The sequence below is a fragment of the Agelaius tricolor genome, unplaced genomic scaffold, assembly GCF_023055355.1.
Source record: "Agelaius tricolor isolate 1412-34295 unplaced genomic scaffold, bAgeTri1.0.p SCAF_30, whole genome shotgun sequence".
Classification (NCBI taxonomy): Eukaryota; Metazoa; Chordata; class Aves; order Passeriformes; family Icteridae; genus Agelaius; species Agelaius tricolor.
In genome coordinates, this window is record NW_027269290.1 from 6,682,274 (window position 1) to 6,700,466 (window position 18,193).

Below are 18,193 nucleotides of genomic sequence, written 5' to 3' on the forward strand. Positions count from 1 at the left end.
GGCGAAGCGGCACCGGGGCCGGAGCGGCAGCGGCGGGAGCAGCGGCGGCAGCAGCGGCGGCAGCGGCAATGAGGAGGCGGCGCTGAGGAGGCGGCAGTAGCCGGAGCGGACGGAGCCGACATCTTGTGCCCTCCCCTCCCGCCGCCGGCTGGGTGAGCCCGTCCGCCCCAGGGGGGAGGGGAGGGGGAGGCGGAGAGAATTAAAAAAAAAAAAAAAAAGGAAAAGGAAAAAAAAGGAAAAGAAAAACAAAAACAAAAATTCCCCCCAAAAGGAGGCGGCGGCAACGGTGGAGAAGCCGCGGCAGCGGCGCGCTGAGCCGGCCAGGTAAAGCTCTGCGCGGGAGGCCGCGACACCCTTCCTTCAGGGGTCTCTCCTCCCTCACACACCCCCGCGCCGGGGTCGCGGGAAGGTGACCGGGCGGGCGGGAAGGAGCTGGGGGAGGCCGGTGCGCCGCAGCTTGCGGGCCTCTCCCGCGTCCCTGCTCCATCTCCGTGCGGCGAGAGCGGCCCGCGATCCCTCGCCGAGGAGGGGGCAGCGGCGGAAAGTGGCCAGGGACGGGGAACGGACAGCGCCGTGTCAACGGGGCCCCCCCATTGCCGCCATCTTGGCCCCCCCTTCTTCGCGGCGCGGCGGGGGTGCCGCCCACCTTCTCCCACGCGATTGGCCCAGGCGGGGCCGAGCGCACCCGCCGTTAGCCCCGCAGAGCTTCGCGTTGCTATTGGCGATGGCGCTGTGATGGATGGCGGCGGCAGCCAATGGCCTTGCAGCCCTGCGGCGCTCGCGCTCTCTGGAGGCTGTGGCAGCTCTGTAGGGAGAGGTGGCCGCGCAATGGGCCCGGAGCGCGGCTCCGTCCCGCCGCGGTTCATCGCCTTCTCCACCTCCCCGGGACAGCTTAATTTCTCTCCGAGTCCCTGCTCTGCCTTGGCTCAGATCCCTGGCTGCTACTGGAGTTCCCTGCGGGATAGCTCCTGACAAGGGCTCCCGCCTTTGCCTGACAGCTGAGGGCATGTCACCGTTCCCTCAGTCGCTGCTGAGATCTGACACCGCTCATGGCGCACCTTATGTGTTGCTGAGCCCTGACTTTATACCTGAAACTTCATCCACAGCCCGTCTCGCACCCTCCCCATTCCAGGGGGAGGGCCTTTCTCGAGGCCTGTGCATCTTCCATGCTTGACTTGGTTACAGCAGTGTCAGGGCATTGGCAGATCTCAAGGCATCGAGATCTCTGCATGTGCCAAGGCAAGCAGCTCTGTGACATATGTTGGGCACCGACACATTTGATTGTAGGCATCAATGTGGGTGTGAGGAGCATAAACCCTTGGCAGGTGTGTGAGGGGACCACGGGCAAGCACAGACGTGGCAGGAACATGAAGGGACATGGTGGAGGGCAGCAGGAGTTTTGCTGATGTTTTGGCTGGTGAAAGGTGCAGAGGGGGCTGCAACTGTTTCAGGTTGTTTCTTTCCTCTGGCATCCATTGATTTTCTCTTACAGATGTGTTTTTTAATAGCTCCACGGGTGTCTGTTCCCCATTGCACAGCATTGGGTTTTAAATCCCAGTGGCTGCATGGAGCTGAGTGGCTGCTGGTGCAGGAGAGCAGTGCTGAGGAACATCTCCAGACCTCATGTTTGGCTTGATGTCCTAAAGAGGGGCAGCCTTTGGTAACAACAACCCCAAACTCTTCATGACTGTAGGTCTCCTGCAGTGCGAGAAAAGTATTTCTGACCCTTGGAGATGGCCAAGGCAGCGTTGCATGGGTGGGAATCACAGTCTTTCCTTTAGAGGACCCACTTGTGTTCAGTATTCCAGGCTATGTGTATAACATACTATGATGTTCTTCCATACCTGTTGATCTCTTTGTTTTTTTCAGGGGAGCTTTAGCCCCCTTTCTAGTAAATTTACATACCCTGATGATGGGCTTGGTTTTTCAGTTGCCTGTTGCAGTAATTGCCCACAGGTGTGAAAGCTGCTGCTCAGGAGAATCAAACCGCTCCTGAAGGAACTCCTGGGGTAGAGTTAAATTCATTCCCAGCAGCTCTATGAGTTGTAGCCACCTTGTTTGCTCAGTTGTGCTCACTGGGAGCTTCACCCCCTGCTCCCATTGGAATCCCCAGTAGAAATGGGTGATGGGAGCTTTTTGGAATGCCTTGAGCACATTGTGGCAAAGAGGTGTCTGAACTTTCTACTTTCACATCAGCAACCTTTGTCTGTGGCAGGACAGAATCAGCATGGGCTGAAATATCATTTAACCCTGCTCATGTTGAGTATCTTTAGCATTTCAGTGTGCACAGGTGCCGTTTACACAGGGGTTCCTTATTATGTGTAGCTGGGAGGTGTTTTCAGGTGTGCAGAGGGAATCAAAACATTCCTAGGTTGCTGCTTAGAAGTTTCTGTTGTTGTAGACAGCAGCAAGGTCGCAGTGCTCAGCTCAGTTGTCTGAGTTGATTTCAGTGCTGCTTTCAAGGTATTTTGGAGGTGTCTCTCCTAATATCCAGGTGTATGTCTCATTTCAGGCACTCAGTTCTCGCTGGCAGCAATTTCCATGCCATTTTAGGTGCTTCTCCATAGTGCTAAGTAATTGTGTGTTTTACAAATGGGTTGTTTTATGGCAGTTGGTTGCTGTGGTGCAAAGCCCACTTTGGGGTAATTTGTCTAGAAATACACTGATTGTTCCACTAAAGGAACTCTGCATGCTTGTTTTTCCCATTAACAGATAAAACAACTGTTCCTTCAGGTGCTTGTTTCACTGAAATTTCCTTGTCCCTCAGCATTTCAAGCAATTGGCTGTTACCTCATTTTTCCTGAACACAATATTAATGATGTATGTGGGCAGCTCATAATAATTACTTTATCCTCCATATATATTTTTGCTTCCAATATCCTCTTTGCTTGTACCAGCCTGAATTGTAACAGAGCTTTTTGTCAGCAGGATTTTCTTTTAGTTTTTTTTTATTATTATTATTTTTATTTGATGATCAAGTTACCTTTATAACCTCTTTTTAAAATTATTTTCTCCTACTGATTGAAGCCATTGCAGTTCAGCTAGGATGAGTGCAGTTGGGTGTCTGCAGTGTGTGGATCAAGGGACTGATTAAAGTTTTAAGGCAAAGGTTCCACCAAGATTTGTGGTACCTATATTTGCAGATAGAAATTATCATCTTTTATTTTACATGTGGGGTAAAATTGATTTTACAGGCTCCATCCTTATGGGTGGGCATACTGAAATTGGCACCTGCAGCTTATTTCTGTGGCTGCAGGGAAGAGTTTGGAAATCTTTCCCAGAGCCTGTTTGTTTCTTAAGGCACAGGTGGTATCATGGCTTAATCTCATGGTTCACAGAACCTGTTCTTGAAAAAGTATTGCTTCTGGAATTTGCTCCTTCTTTCTGGAATAAGCTTGGACTTCTTGTAGGTCCTGGTCCTGTGAGATGCTGCTTGCTGTGGCACACAGTTGAGAGTTTCTGGAGCTATGTCTCCTTCATGGAGCACGAATACTGCATTGGCTGAGTACCAATTGTGGGTTTATGGTGTGTTTCCTTGTCTGTGGGTCCCCCAGAAAGGAACTGGATGTGTGGATTGCTTTAAATAAGGGTGAGGTGCTGCTTCAGGCCTCTGCATAGCAACAGATAAGCTCTGGGCTGGCTTATCTTCTCACAGAGAATTTACATTTGCTTTTCTTTGTCTCCTTTCCGACTTCTTTCAGCCTCAGCTCGTTTATTCCCATAAGTCATGTTCCCATCCTTGACTCTGCCCTTCTCTCTTGCATTACTCACTTGGCTTCCTCTCTGCTTTCCCTCTTTGCCAGCTCCCTCCTTCACCCTGCGATCACCGAGCTGCTGCCACCGTGTCTGAATCCTCCCCCAGACCCTCTCCCCAGGCTTCTCCTCTGCTCCCCTCTCACAGGCACCTCCTTAATGTCAGCAGCCGACTCTCAGCTAATTATCTGCCTTGCTGATTAGCAGTTTGTGCGGGCAGAGCTGGCTGGGGCTTTTTGTTAAGGCTCTGAGCAAGTGCTGTTTCACAGCTCGTGGTGCTGGGAGCTGTCTTGCTGCTTTCCTGCTTGTAGCCCCATGGACTCTCCGTAGCCAGGTGGCTCAGGTGGATGAATGGGAGTTGTGGCTCCAGAGGGGCTAACGCCAGAGCTTGTAAGTCCATTGGGATCCATGCTGCTTGTTGCCTTTTCATCCCTCTTTACTTCCTCGTGGAAGAGCAGAAGGGATCCACATCCTGTCTCTGCTGCATTGCTCAGTTCATCCTCTGGTTCTGTTTGTGACCCTTGACAGAAGGAAAAGCAAAACTGGAGGATGATTTTTCATTACGGGACTTTTTTGCATCTGCAGTGTCAGAATAGAAGGATAGGTGGTGGCAGCCCTGAGCTGTGGAACCTGGAGGAGCTCCCTCGTGGACTGAGGGAGAACCATTAGTTTTCTCATCTGGAGGTGACAAAAAAAAAAAAATTAAATTGGAAACTGCATTCATAAGACCCAAATGGTGCATTCCTTTTCATCTGGAAAACAGCACATTTGGGGATATAAATGAAAAGTCACAGGCAAAAGAGCAGAGGAGAGCTTGTTGGTTTTTGTGAGCTTCATATGTGAATGGTGCAAGAAGATGTGAAGGGTGTTGTTTGAATTCCAGGGGATCTGAATGGTTTGCTGATCTAGGTGCACAGCACACTGTTTGTATATCGTGCTGTCAAATGATTTTGAGTTTTTCTCACTGGTGGTGTGCTGGAATGTACATCTGAGGTGCAAATAGAGGAAGTTGGAGGGTGCCGTGCATTGCTCTGATACACATTGCAGGAAATGGCTGATATATCAAATACCTGCCTGTATCTAAGGTATAAAGACTCAGTTACAACTTCAGAGCAACTTCAGAGCCTGAAATTGCTGGAGTCTGGTAGAAATTCTCTCTACTGCAGCACTGAGTGAGTTTTTCAGTCTGCGCTGCTTCTTGCTCGTCTCCTGTCTCACCCTGTCCTGTGTCCTGTTGTGTCCCAGGGTCTCTGGAGCACCGGGATGAGGAAGCCTCGGAGGAGGTGCCGGCAGCACTTGGAGGGGAGGCGTTCTCCCTCGCCCTACAGCCTCAAGTGCTCGCCCACGCGCGAGACGCTGACGTACGCGCAGGCCCAGCGCATCGTGGAGGTGGACATCGACGGGCGCCTCCACCGCATCAGCATCTACGACCCCCTGAAGCTCATCACCGAGGACGAGCTGACGGCCCAGGACATCACCGAGTGCAACAGCAACAAGGAGAACAGTGAGCAGCCCCTCTTCACTTCCAAGTCTAAGAAAACACCTTCCAAAGGCAAGAAGAAGGAGTCCTGCTCCAAACATGCGCCAGGGATATCTTTGCACTTGCCCCAGCCCAAGTTCCGTGTGGTGGACTCCTTCAGCCAGCCAGATGCTCCTCCCCTCCCTGCTGCCTACTACCGGTACATTGAGAAGCCTCCCGAGGACCTCGATGTAGAAGTGGAGTATGACATGGATGAGGAGGATCTGGCATGGCTGGAGATGGTCAACGAGAAGAGAAGGGCTGATGGTTATGGGACAGTTTCTGCTGACACTTTTGAGCTGCTGGTGGATCGGCTGGAAAAGGAGTCGTACCTCGAGAGCCGCAACAACGGGGCTCAGCAGTCCCTCATCGACGAGGATGCCTTCTGCTGCGTCTGCATGGACGATGAGTGTCACAACAGCAACGTCATCCTGTTCTGTGACATTTGCAATCTGGCCGTGCACCAGGAGTGTTACGGCGTGCCCTACATCCCCGAGGGGCAGTGGCTTTGCCGCTGCTGCTTACAGTCCCCTTCTCGCCCCGTGGATTGTGTCCTTTGCCCAAACAAAGGGGGAGCCTTCAAGCAGACCAGTGATGGCCGCTGGGCTCACGTGGTCTGTGCCATCTGGATCCCAGAGGTGTGCTTTGCAAACACTGTGTTCCTGGAGCCCATCGAAGGGATCAACAACATCCCTCCAGCTCGGTGGAAGCTCACGTGCTGTATCTGCAAGCAGAAGGGCATGGGAGCTGCTATCCAATGCCACAAGGTGAACTGTTACACTGCCTTCCACGTCACCTGTGCTCAGAGAGCAGGTCTCTTCATGAAGATTGAGCCCATGAGGGAGACCAGCATCAACGGCACCACGTTCACCGTGCGCAAGACTGCCTACTGTGAGAGCCACTCCCCGCCTGGCACGGTGAGAAGAGGGTGCCCAGCTGCTGGTGGTGATTGGCAGGAGGTCACTGTGAAGGAGGAGGAAGAGGACGAAGTCAGTTCTGGCCCTCCCAAAGGGTCTGTGAAGAAAAACCAAGTGAAATTGAAGCAAAAGATCAAAAAGGAGCCTGGTGACGTGACCAAAGGGCGTTCGTCCATGCCCGTGGTGACCGTTGCACAAATTCCATCTTACAGGTGAGCGTTGCAGGTTTAGGGAAGGAGTTGGACAGCTGTAGCTGAGCAGGGTCTGTTTTAAGGGCTCAGTCCCTCTCATTGTTGACCTTGGAAACACTGAATCTTCAGTCAAGGCTTTAGCAATAACTGTTTTCAGAGTGCTCTGCAGCATAACTTGTGGCTGGGTTTCTTCTGAGTGTCACTGTGGTTTCTTCTGAGTGTCACTGTGGTTCTCTGGCTTTGCTGAGCAGCCATCCCAAGCTGTTGTGTAATGCAGACTGTGTGGTGGTCCCTAATGGCAAACACCCATCTACCCTGGGGGCATTTTTAAACTACTTGAGGCATTACAGGTTGGTAGGCAGGTAGGGGTCATCCCACTATTAAAATTGTTGAGATTTCATTCCATAGTTTCTTAATTCCTCCTTTTACTACAGAGCATGTCAAACCTGACAGTGTTGCAAGCAGCTTTGACTTTGGCTGTATTTTTGTATTTTTCTCCCAGCTCTCCCTCATGCAGAACTAGGTAGTGCTGAATTTTTGTTTGGTGCCTTAGGAAGTGTGTTGATGTGTCTGTTTTAACAGATGGGCTGATAAGGCACCATGTGTAAGATAAGAATGGTAAGCAAAGGTTAGAATAGGTGATCCATTATTCTTGGACTCCTGTCAAATTAATTTCCAAGGCTCCAGATTAATAACATCAAACTTAAATGGCCCCTGGAAGGTTCTTGACACGGGAATTAGATTTGAAATTAAGGCTTGGAGCTGAATTGATGATTTCATACTTTGTGCTGTGGCAAGTGCTTGGTGGGACCCTCCAGTATGGAAAGGGGGCACATCTGTCTGCATGTGAGGAGATCCCAGATTGTCCCAGTTCGTGTGTACTGCAGAGTGAGCATTGACACAACACTGCAAAGCTTCATCAGGAGACCCCAGGGTCCCCAAAGCCACGATTGCTTTGCAGCTGGCTCCATGACACTCTGTGCTTTCTTCAGGCTGAACAAGATCTGCAGTGGGCTCTCCCTGCAGAGGAAGAACCAGTTCATGCAGAGGCTGCACAACTATTGGCTGCTGAAGCGGCAGGCGAGGAACGGGGTGCCCCTGATCCGGCGGCTGCACTCGCACCTGCAGTCCCAGAGGAACGCTGAGCAGGTACCCACTGCTCCCCTCAGCTCTCAGGGCAGGGCTCCCAGCCTGCCTTCCAGCAGGAGCTGAGCTAACGCGTGGCTGGGGAGGGAGCGAGGGGGAAAAGATCAGATTTATGTCTCTCTCGGTCTCCTCTTGGTGCGCTCATGCCTGAGGAACTGAGTTCGTGCTTTGGGCTGCTGCTCCAATGCACAGAAAAATCCCAGCCTCTGTAATAAACTTGGATGTAAAAGCAGGGAGGGTGTAAATGAGCACACACTGAAGTGTGTTCCCAGGGTGAAGCTGCAGGATAATTTGGGGTAATTTCACTGGTAAGGTAGAATCTAGAAAAGCTGATGTTCTCTCTGTTAGAGAGCTAAATGCTGGAGGAAGGAGGGGACATGGCCTGAAGAAGAGCCAAGGCAGTAAGAGGAAGACTCTAAGAGCAATTCCCAGAGGATTCCTAGAGAAAGAAGGAAGCACAGGAAGCCTGTGGTGTTCTTTATCTCACCCCACTCGTGTTTTGCAGAAGGAGCAGGATGAGAAGACGAGTGCGGTGAAGGAGGAGCTGAAGTACTGGCAGAAGCTCCGGCACGATTTGGAGCGGGCTCGGCTGCTCATCGAGCTCATCCGCAAGAGGGAAAAGCTCAAACGGGAGCAGGTAGGGAGTTCTGGCTGTCCAGTTCCTGCTCTTAACTTCAGCCCCATGCAAGCTCTCTGTGATTTTGGGGAAAAGTGTGATCTTTATCTATATTCATTCTCTCATTGATGCAGTCTTGTTGCTGAGCACATCAAATGCAGTTTGCTCTGTGTAAACAGACTTGCTTACCTTTGTTACTGAAGTGTTGACTTAATGACATAACAAGTGATTATAAGATCAAAGAAATGAAGATGTTAAAGGACAAATAAATACTTTTATCTTGTTCCAGTCTTCTTTGAATAGATTTTCCATGCAGGAGATTTTCAGTGCTACAACTTGTTTGCTTGAAATCAAGCAGTCTTAGAGACTTCCTAAGGGATAGAGGGAACTGTATTAGGAATTTGCAGACATCTAACCACTGTTGTTTGGTTTCTGCCTTGAAGTCTGAGAGCTTGTGTCTTAAACTTTGTTTTTTGCTCTCTAGTCTAATTATGGATGTTGTTGTTCATATAAATGCCTGCATACTTTTAGTTTTTATATAATGTTGCTAATTAGCAAAATAACAATATCTTGAGGCAGGGAGTTCTCCAGGATAATTTACCAGGCATGAAAAGCCTGTTTTCATTTTTAATTGTAGTATCCTGGGGTTTCCTCTTGTTTTGACTTTGTGAGATTGAATAAACAGGAGCTCCCCATGTAAAAGGATTGGACTGGGCAATGTACATGGAGAGTGCAAGGAGTTTGCCAGAAGTTCTACAGCAATGCTGGCCTGAGGTTTCCACCACTGAGTAAAGCTGGGGGGATGATTCAGAAGAATCTGGAGGGAGACTCTACCCATAGATCCTGTTCTCAGTGAGTTATTCCTGGACTCCTGTCCTGTGTTCTGTTGCCAGGTCAAGGTGCAGCAGGCTGCCATGGAGCTGCAGCTGACCCCGTTCAATGTCCTGCTCCGCACAACCCTGGACCTGCTGCAGGAGAAGGATGCTGCCCAGATCTTCACAGAGCCTGTTAACCTGAACGAGGCAAGTCCCTTTCCTAGAGGGGCTTAGTGGGTTGTAGATGAGATATTGCTGGGCAGAAGCACAAACCACCTTGTCTCAAGCTGCTGGTGGACTAAAAACTATCTCAAAAAGGACTCATGATGTGTTCAGGACAAAAAAAGGGTATTTTTTTCTGAAAGTTTAGCACATTTTGGATGAGTAATGTTTTGCAGAGCCAGGGCATGTCTGCCTTGCCTGGGTGACACAGAAATGAACATCTGTTGCTGCCCCTTGCCAGTGGAAGGGGCATTAAGAGTGCTTGTGCTGGGTGCGCTCTGGTTGGCTAGTAAATGGTTTTTGTAATTGTACAGGTTTTATATGTTTAGGTTCCAGATTACCTGGAATTCATTTCCAACCCAATGGATTTTTCCACCATGAGGCGGAAGCTGGAGTCCCACCTGTACCGAACCTTGGATGAGTTTGAGGAAGACTTTAACCTTATAGTTGCCAACTGCATGAGGTATAATGCTAAAGACACGATTTTCCACCGAGCAGCTGTCCGGCTCCGGGACCTCGGGGGAGCGATTTTGCGTCACGCGCGGCGCCAGGCCGACAGCATCGGCTTTGACCCTGGCGTGGGGATTCACCTGCCTGAGTCGCCCAAGCCCCACGACTTTTACCGCTTTTCTTGGGAGGATGGTGAGTCATGATGATCTGTGGGGTTTTTTTCCCCCTCAGGCAGATCGTAGATTTAGTTGTGAGCATGTTGTTCAGCCTGCATGGAAATTGTTCTGCAAAGGAGGATTTTCCTACCCGTCTGTTTACCTAGGCACGTATAGAACTCCTTTAGAACCCCAGGGAGTGGGATTTCAGGTGAGCTGGGCACTCTGAGCTGGGTGCAGCTTAGCTCCAGCTCTCCCAGTGCATGTCTGTCTTGGCAGAGCCTTGTAAACTGCCCATGCTCTTTGATTTGTGCCAGAAATGTCATATAAACTCTTTTTTTCACTATTTTAAAGAGCAGTGCAAACTTGGGTCTGGGATTTTTTACTCTGGGGAAAGCTCATATATTTCATTGTAAACTGGCAAAATGTGCAGCAGCAGCTGGGTTAGATGGAGCACTGAGGGCTGAAAGAGGGTGATGAGGGGGGAAGGTAATGGGACCTAAGCAATTCTTCTAGCTGAGACTTTCCATTCCCAACACAACCCCATCCATTCCCACAGCCCTCTTGAGATGCAGCTCCAAAGCATTGGTTGAGTAACTTGGCTAAGCTTAGTACAGCCATCAAGCACACAGAGCTTGCCGTGTGCCATCTGGCTCCTAAGTGTTGAAGGCCTCTTGGGTGCAGATGGACAGTCATGATGAAATTTGTGTAGGTGTTCAGCTGTCTGTCCTGCTCCAGTGGATGCCAGCCCTCCAGCAGAGCCAGAGGAATGGAAAATATGTTACATTTTGGCCGCTTATGTTTGTGGTCTGATTTTGTCATTTAATCTGACAATGAAATAGGTTTCTGACAATGCCTAGACCACAAGCTGTTCTGTGTGGGGTGCAGACACGTCCTTTCACTGTTGCCCCTGGGGCAGTAACAGGAACTGAGGGACAGTGCAAGTTGAATCAGCTGCTTTTTATCCAGAGAAGGAAGAAGTCCAGGCTCCAAAGTCATTGACTGCTAAATCCCCAGGCTAAAGCGATCGATTCATGGACAGCATCAGAGGGAATGAGGCCTGGCACTGGCCCCAGATGCTTCTCCACGAAGCTTCACTCCTTCCCTTCACTGTTGCCCTCTCTTTGCTGCAGTGGATAACATCCTGGTCCCGGAGAACCGGGCTCACCTGTCTCTGGAGGCGCAGCTGAAGGAGCTGCTGGAGAAGCTGGACACGGTGAGCACCATGCGCTCCAGCGGCGCCCGCACGCGGCGCGTCCGGCTCCTGCGGCGCGAGATCAACTCCATCCGCCACAAACTGGCCCAGCAGCAGCAGAGCAAGGCCCTGCCCAACGGGGACGCTGTGCCACGGCACGGGCTGGACACAGCGCCCAGGGACGGGGATGAGGAAGGGGACAAAGGTGAGCAGAAGGGTTTTGGTTCCAGGTCTCTAGTGCTCATCAGCAGTCAAAGCTGCTGTTTCTCCTGTGACTTTAGTGAAAGATGGGGATGGCTGTTGGTAGTTTTGGGAATGATCCTTGCCAAAAAGCTCAAGCAGATTCTTTGTTCCTTTAGGAGATGGTGCCAAGCTCCCATACCCTCCGACCCTGGAGCCCACAGGACCCGCACCCACCCTCTCAGAGCTGGACTCTCTGCAGGACCCTCCAACACTCAAACCCATCAGTGACAGCAGGTCCCTGAGCCAGCTGCAGAGGAGGATGGTGTCAGACAGGGAGCTCTTTGACAAGAAGGCTCTGCAGCAGGAGAGCCAGGCTTTCCAACGCCTGCTGTCCAACAACGGCCTCAACGGCCTGGCCCTGCCCCCTGCAGACAGCCCGGCCAGCCCCGCTCTCAGCAGCGTGGGCCGGCGGACATCGGTCCTTTTTAAAAAAGCCAAGAACGGTGTGAAGCTGCAGAGGGGTCTGGAATGCTCCCTGGAGAACGGCGAGGAGCACAGGCAGGGCGGGCAGCACTCACCCCCCTGCCCCGACGGGGAGCGACAGGCACGGAAACGCTCTGCCCTGGGCACTGGGCTGGTGTTTGAAGCCTGCAGGTGAGTGCCCAGGCAGAGCTGTTCCTGAAACACCTTCTGTGGCTGAGTTAATCTCTCTGATTCTGTTCTTTGACTTCTTAGTTCCAAACCCAGCCCAGACTGTTACTTGTGTGTTGACTCTAAAACACAAAAAGCTGCTGAGTTTTCATCCTGTCCTCTTAAGCTGCAGGTCCCAAAAGCAGTGCTTGATTTTCAGTGATTTTCAGTGGGTGTGTGTTGTTACACTGCTCTTTCTCAGTGCATGCACATCCTCTCTGCTGATGCAGTTCTTGGGAACCAAAACTTGGAAAAACTTGAATTCAAATTTTCAGTGCAGCACTGCAGGTAAAGCTGAACTTTCACCACCTACTAAACAGCTGCTTTCTTCCTCTCAGAAGTTTGAGCAGAACCGGGCACTTCAAACATGACTGAACAGACTTAAAGCAAGCACCTGACATCTTCTGATGTCTTGTGCATAACTTGTGCAATTATTCTATTTAGGAGCAGCTGTGTTTGCTACTTTTTCTCCAGTCTTTCTTTTCCAGCACCAAAATCACAATAGGTTGCTTATTATAAAACTGTAAAAGAAAAAAAAATTACAATGAGTGAAAAAATATGATTGCTTGAGGTGGAGGCAGTCCATTTTCTGAAATGTTTGTAGTGAGGGGGTGAAAGGATGTTCAGGATATGGGCTGGCAAAGCCCAGTTTCATACTGGAGTTTTACTGGGGGGCTGCTGTGTCATCTCTCAAGCCTATACACAACTGGTGTAGCCCATGCAAGCTCCAGGCATCATTCCATCAGCTCTCAGGTGTGAAGTCTTCACTGGGCTTCTTCCTCATGTTTACAGCTGGGTTTCTGTGAGGCCTTTCCCTGGCTCATGGTAAAGCTGGGATGATGTCCATTCTCTTTCACCAGAAGAGATCACATTTTGCACAAGTATTCAGTGTTCTTTTCATGCCAGTGTTGCACCAATGCAGTTAATTTTTGGGATTTTAACCCAGTTTGGGGAATCCATTGTCTTTGTTGTCCAGGATAATCTGTTTTCTCCTAATGCCCTGCATTTTTCCTGACAGTGGTTTGGTGCCTCCCAAGCGGAGCCGAGGGAAGCCGGCTCTTTCTCGGGTGCCCCTCTTGGAGGGTGTGAATGGAGACTCTGATTTCAGTGGTTCAGGTGAGAATTGCTGCCAGCACCCCCTGCTCTGCACCCACCTGAACCAGGGGGAGCACATCTCAAAGCACACCAGGAGCCAATCCTGCACAGACCACCCAGGCTGGACCTGCCTGGGCACTGTCACCTGCTTTGTTACAAGTTTAGCTTATTGCAGATAACATTTTCATTAATGAAGATTACTCCTTTTCCAGGACCAGGACTGGCCAATTTCATATCCATGACCAAATCCATTGTGGGGCCATTTGATTTCAGTGACTCAATCTGATTAGCATTTCTGTATTGAAGAGTTCATGTGAAGCCACATGACCCATGATTTAGGAGACTGTGGCTTTGTCCTAGTGCTGAACCTGACTGTACTGACAGAGCACAAAGAAGGCTGGAGTTTGGTACATGCTGAGTTTTATCATAAACACCCAGTTCCTATAGAGAGAAACAAGTCATTTTCCTTTCTGTCCTGTCAGTGTGCTTTAAGTACTAGAGTTGTTCATCTGCTTTAGTTGATGGCTGCTGAGATGAGGCCTGGGTGAGGTGACAATGTGTTCCTTGTGTTTTCATAACCCTCTTGCTGGTAGCAGCTCCTAAGCTCTGTCTCCTGCTGTCCCTTAGGCAGGCCTCTCCTGATGTCCTTTGAGAGCCAGGCTGAGCTGGAGCCCCTGGAGCTGGTGTGGGCCAAGTGCCGTGGTTATCCCTCCTACCCTGCCTTGGTGAGTGCCCTGTGGCTCCCCCACAACCTGACCCTGCAGCTCAGGCAGCCCAGGACACAGTTCTGCTGTAACCAGACAGAAAAGGGAAACTTCCCAAAATAATGAAATATGTGCTTTTTGGTTTTCTCCTTTCCCCTTTGCATGGTGAATTTTCCCTGTGCTCGTTGTCTCAGAGCTTTGCAGAGGATTCATAACACTTTGGTCTGTCATTGTCAGGGGTAGGAGCTCTTTCCTCTCCTCTGAGGAAAGTCATTCAGTACTGTGGGGATGAGAAGACCTGAATTTACTGAATAATAGAACCTGCAGGCTCTAGGTTCTGCTGCCTGCATTTTCCTGTTTGGTGAGCACAGCTCCATCTGTAGGTGCCCAGCTGGCCCTGTCATGTCCACATCCTCTTGCAACAACCATACGTTTGATTTAAATATGAGCATATATGCGTGTCCCTTGAATGGTATTTCTTACTGTCTGTCTGCCTTTGGATATTTATCTATTAATGCCACCAAAAAGGGCAGATTCTGCTGGAAGTGTCACCCTCATCCATGCTCTTACTCCAGGTGGAAGCCCAGAAGAGGGAGCATCCATGGATCAGCCAAAGCAGTTTTAGTTCTCCACGTGGCTACAGCCAGAGTTAAACTGTGGCTTAGAATGGGTTTAACCACTGAGACTGCCTCCAAAAAAGGCTTTTTCTGTAGCAGCCTGTTGTGGTGGCAAAGTGTCTTAATAAATTCCTACAGATGGCCAATGTCAAAGCCAATCTACTTTTTCAAGCCCTTAGGAGGGGGAGAACAGACTGAGTATTGCAGGCACCCTCTGCTGTTTTCTTCTCCTGTGCTGACATAGCACAAATGTGCACATGGACATTTCTGCTTTATAGGGGGAGAACTGATGTATTTGTTGTGACTTATCTTCCAAATTACTGTAGTCTCTGTTCATCTGGCTTGATGGAGCCAGCACTGCTTGTCAACTCTCAAAATATTTGGCCTGGTTCTGATCTAATGCAGTGTAAATCTGAGCAATGCCACTGATGTCAACTGAGTTGTTCCAGAATGGAGCTGTTGTGAAATCACATTTGCCTGTGGAGTACAGCAGGAGCATTGCATTTATTTGGAGTTCTGTGTGGGGGAGCAAAATCCTTTGCTGAACAGAATAATGCTGAGTTTGTGCTGAATTTCCCATTAGTGTGAGTGCATTTACAGCCACACAAAACCACAGACACTCATTTTCCAAGATGGGGTGCCTGGCTTTGGGACTGACTGGCTTCCCTGCCACAGGGGAAGCCTCAGGCTGAAATTTTTTTAGAAAACAAGCAATTCTGCTTACCCACCCAAAATAGCCTTAATTTGTCTAGCTTGGATACACTGAAAGAACAGAAGAATAATGCATTCTGTTCATTGCTTGGAAGGATTTTGTACTGATTGTCCTCCCCCTTGTCCCCAGATCATCGACCCCAAGATGCCGCGCGAGGGTTTGCTGCACAATGGGGTCCCCATCCCTGTGCCCCCCATGGATGTCCTGAAGCTGGGGGAGCAGAGGCAGACAGAGGCAGGAGAAAAACTCTTCCTTGTCCTTTTCTTTGACAACAAGAGAACCTGGTGAGTGTGTGCACACAGCTCTGTGGTGAGAGTGAGTGTGATTTAACATGATCTTTGGGATTGGGAGCACAGAGGGATTCTGATGATGTTACATGGAAATTGGGGAATTGAAACATGCAGAGACAAGTCTGTGCTCACAAGGCATTTTGGTGCAGGGGCTTCTTCTATGTTAAATGCAGGGATTTAAACATTTGTCCCATCGTTGTGGGGCAGTGATGATGAGTAAATGCATCACGTGGGTTTAACTGCTCCTGGGCAGGAGGTGACAGGTCTGTGCCCTCCTCTCTGCTGCAGGCAGTGGCTGCCACGGGACAAAGTCTTTCCCCTGGGCGTGGATGACACCGTGGACAAGCTGAAGATGATGGAGGGACGCAAAACCAGCATCCGCAAGTCGGTGCAGGTGGCCTACGACCGAGCCATGATCCACCTGAGCCGAGTGCAGGGGGACAACCCCTTCATCCCAGCCACCTACCTGTGAGGTGGGGCAGCCCTTCTGCTCCTCCACAGCTCCAGCTCCCTGCACGGCAGAGGGCAGCACCTCCAGCAGCTGGCAGCACGCCTCGGAGTACCCTGAAATGTGCCAAAAAACCCCTTGTCCAGCTTCTTCCTGAATGTGTCTTGCTGAAGAGCTGGCAGGAGATGAAATGTAGTCTACAGGGAGTAAGGTAGGTAGGAAAAGCTGACAGGTGCCAGGAGCCAAGGTGAGTTGCTGCAGTGAGCAGAGCACACAGCACTTGGATGTTGGGGCCTCATGCACCGTCCTCTCCTCTCCTGGACCGCCAGGGTTTTGAGTCATCAGCCAGTCCCAGGTAATTCCTGGGAACCTGGCACCCCCAGGATTCTTTACAGAAATCCCAACTGGACTTTCTTGTGCCAAATTTACCCTAACCATCATTGGCCTTTTCATTTTCCTTTAAATGGCATTGTCCTGTCACATGAAAACCGCACAGAATCATAGCTGGGAGCTCTGATTGTGATTCTCCTGCCTACCTACATTGTGTTTTCATGTTTAGATTTCTCTCACTGCATTTAGAAAAGCTTGAGATTTTGGTAACCTTCCCCCCTGCACAGTTTCATGCACAGATGCACAGAGCTTTAAAGATGAAAATCAAATTACCTGATCTGTGTCTATATGTATGTCTTAGAAATTGATTTTGTAGTTTCACATTTCAGTTCTGATTTCTGTGACTCTGCTTGTTGCAGTAACATTTCATATCATGACTTAGCACAGTACCTAAGAAAAGATAACTTCCTTTTTTTAAGAAGTAATTTTGGAGGTGTCTGTTGAGCTGGAGCAGCTCTTCAGGCACTGAGGTTGATCAGGGTTGGAGGGAGATGCATCTTTTGTGTTGGTTTATGCACATTTGGTGTCAGGCTCCTCTTCCTTTTTTTCCCCCTCCTCTTTTCTGTCTCCCTGTTTTCCTCTGCCACATTTTGGACTGAAAGCAAGCACTGACCAGAGCACACAACCCTTCTGCTGTTTCACCTTCTCCCACACGTGCACATCCTTCCCTGGTGTGTGGGTCTCCCGTGTTGTCATCCAGGTAAACCCAGACAATCCCTGTTGGTTTGGGTTTGCATTGCAAAAAAAAAAAACAAAACAGGGACAAACTGATGTTTGGGAACTTGGTGACTAAATCTTTTCTATTAGCCAAGGACTTTATGATTTCTCTGATCTCTTCTGTTGCATATCCCTCTTTGCTTTCCCATTTTAAAGAGCCAAAGGTGCAAAGCAAGATTGTAGATTGAATATCATCATTTTGCTTTTTAACTCAGTATTTTTAAATTATTTTTAACTTTTTCATACTGAAGAGAATGTGGAGTCAAAATAATAATAATTAATGATAATGAATAGTAGGGAGTAATCACTGCCATTTCTACTTGCTCTACTTTTTTAAAAATACCACTTCTTATACATTGGGGCATGGAACTGCATTTGAAGGAATTTTAAGATTCCTTTAACATATAGAGATGGGGCATAGGAGTTTGTAAAAATATTAATAGTGATAATAATGCCCATGGAGTGTGGCTAGGGAAGGATGTTGTGTATATAGCTGTAAAATGTTCTAAATTATTTAGACCTCTTGTCACCATTCTTGAAGTCCTCAGTTGTGTTGCTGGGTCTTTTATATGCACACAGTGTAATTTATTTAAAGGAACATACACTTTTCCAGGTGGTAGCTCAGCTGTGGACTAGTGACCTGTGTATATGTCTTAAGGTCTTGGGAGTTGGTCTTTTTTTTTTTTTTTCCTTGGTTTTTTTCGTTTTGTTTGGTTTTTAAATGAGTTTAGAATTTGGATTGGCTGATATCCTGTTGTTGCTACAGAACCTAAATGTTACTGTCAGTCTGCTGTAAAGCACAGATTGCTCTATTTATTGTAGAAAGTGAGTTTATTTGCTTTCTAGAATTGTTTATATCAGATGGTATAAGAGAAGTAATAAGAAAAATCTATGCTTGTAAAGAAAAAAAAAGCTAATTTTACCTACTATAATCTGACTGTCTGAGACTATATTTTCTCTCTGAGAAATAAATGTTCTAATGTATGGAAAAAAAAAAGCAAAACAACAAACCACCACCCTCAGAAAGAGTTCTTCCTTCTAATGTTGTCCTGAAATCCAGAACTTGCCGTGATGGTTTGAATTGTCCCAGTGCTCCCAGGTGCAGGTGGGCAGAGCAGTGACAAGGAGGTGACACAGGGAGGGGTTTCTTGTTCTGCCTCCACCAGGTCCTGTGTCCCTCCCCTGGCTGCTGCATGGAGAGGCCCCATCTTGTGCTGGTTTTGTTTGTAGGGTTTTTGTTTTTTTTTGTTTGTGTGGAGTTTTTTTAATTATTTCCTTTTTTTAGTTGATGTTAAACTAAGGACCACTCTGTTTTCTCAGAGAAAAGCAACAAAAGGCACACACAAAGTCCAAATGCCTGAGAAAAAC

General features: G+C 49.0%; 1 protein-coding gene across 3 annotated transcripts; it reads left to right on the forward strand.

Moving 5' to 3' along the window:
• Positions 1-14: 14 nt before the first annotated feature.
• BRPF3 (bromodomain and PHD finger containing 3) lies at positions 15-17,822 on the forward strand. Of its 3 annotated transcripts, none has more exons than XM_071450507.1 (12): positions 15-152; positions 4,999-6,401; positions 7,373-7,529; positions 8,032-8,163; positions 9,036-9,164; positions 9,509-9,821; positions 10,918-11,184; positions 11,339-11,816; positions 12,871-12,968; positions 13,575-13,672; positions 15,110-15,264; positions 15,559-17,822. In XM_071450507.1, exons 2-12 carry the CDS (start codon positions 5,017-5,019, stop codon positions 15,740-15,742), a joined length of 3,396 nt encoding a protein of 1,131 aa, XP_071306608.1. In that variant the 5' UTR covers positions 15-152; positions 4,999-5,016; the 3' UTR covers positions 15,743-17,822. The 3 variants fall into 3 exon arrangements, with proteins under 3 accessions (XP_071306608.1, XP_071306607.1, XP_071306606.1); XM_071450506.1 differs by lacking the exon at positions 15-152 and adding an exon at positions 189-324; XM_071450505.1 differs by lacking the exon at positions 15-152 and adding an exon at positions 4,009-4,143.
• The last annotated feature ends 371 nt before the right edge of the window (positions 17,823-18,193 follow it).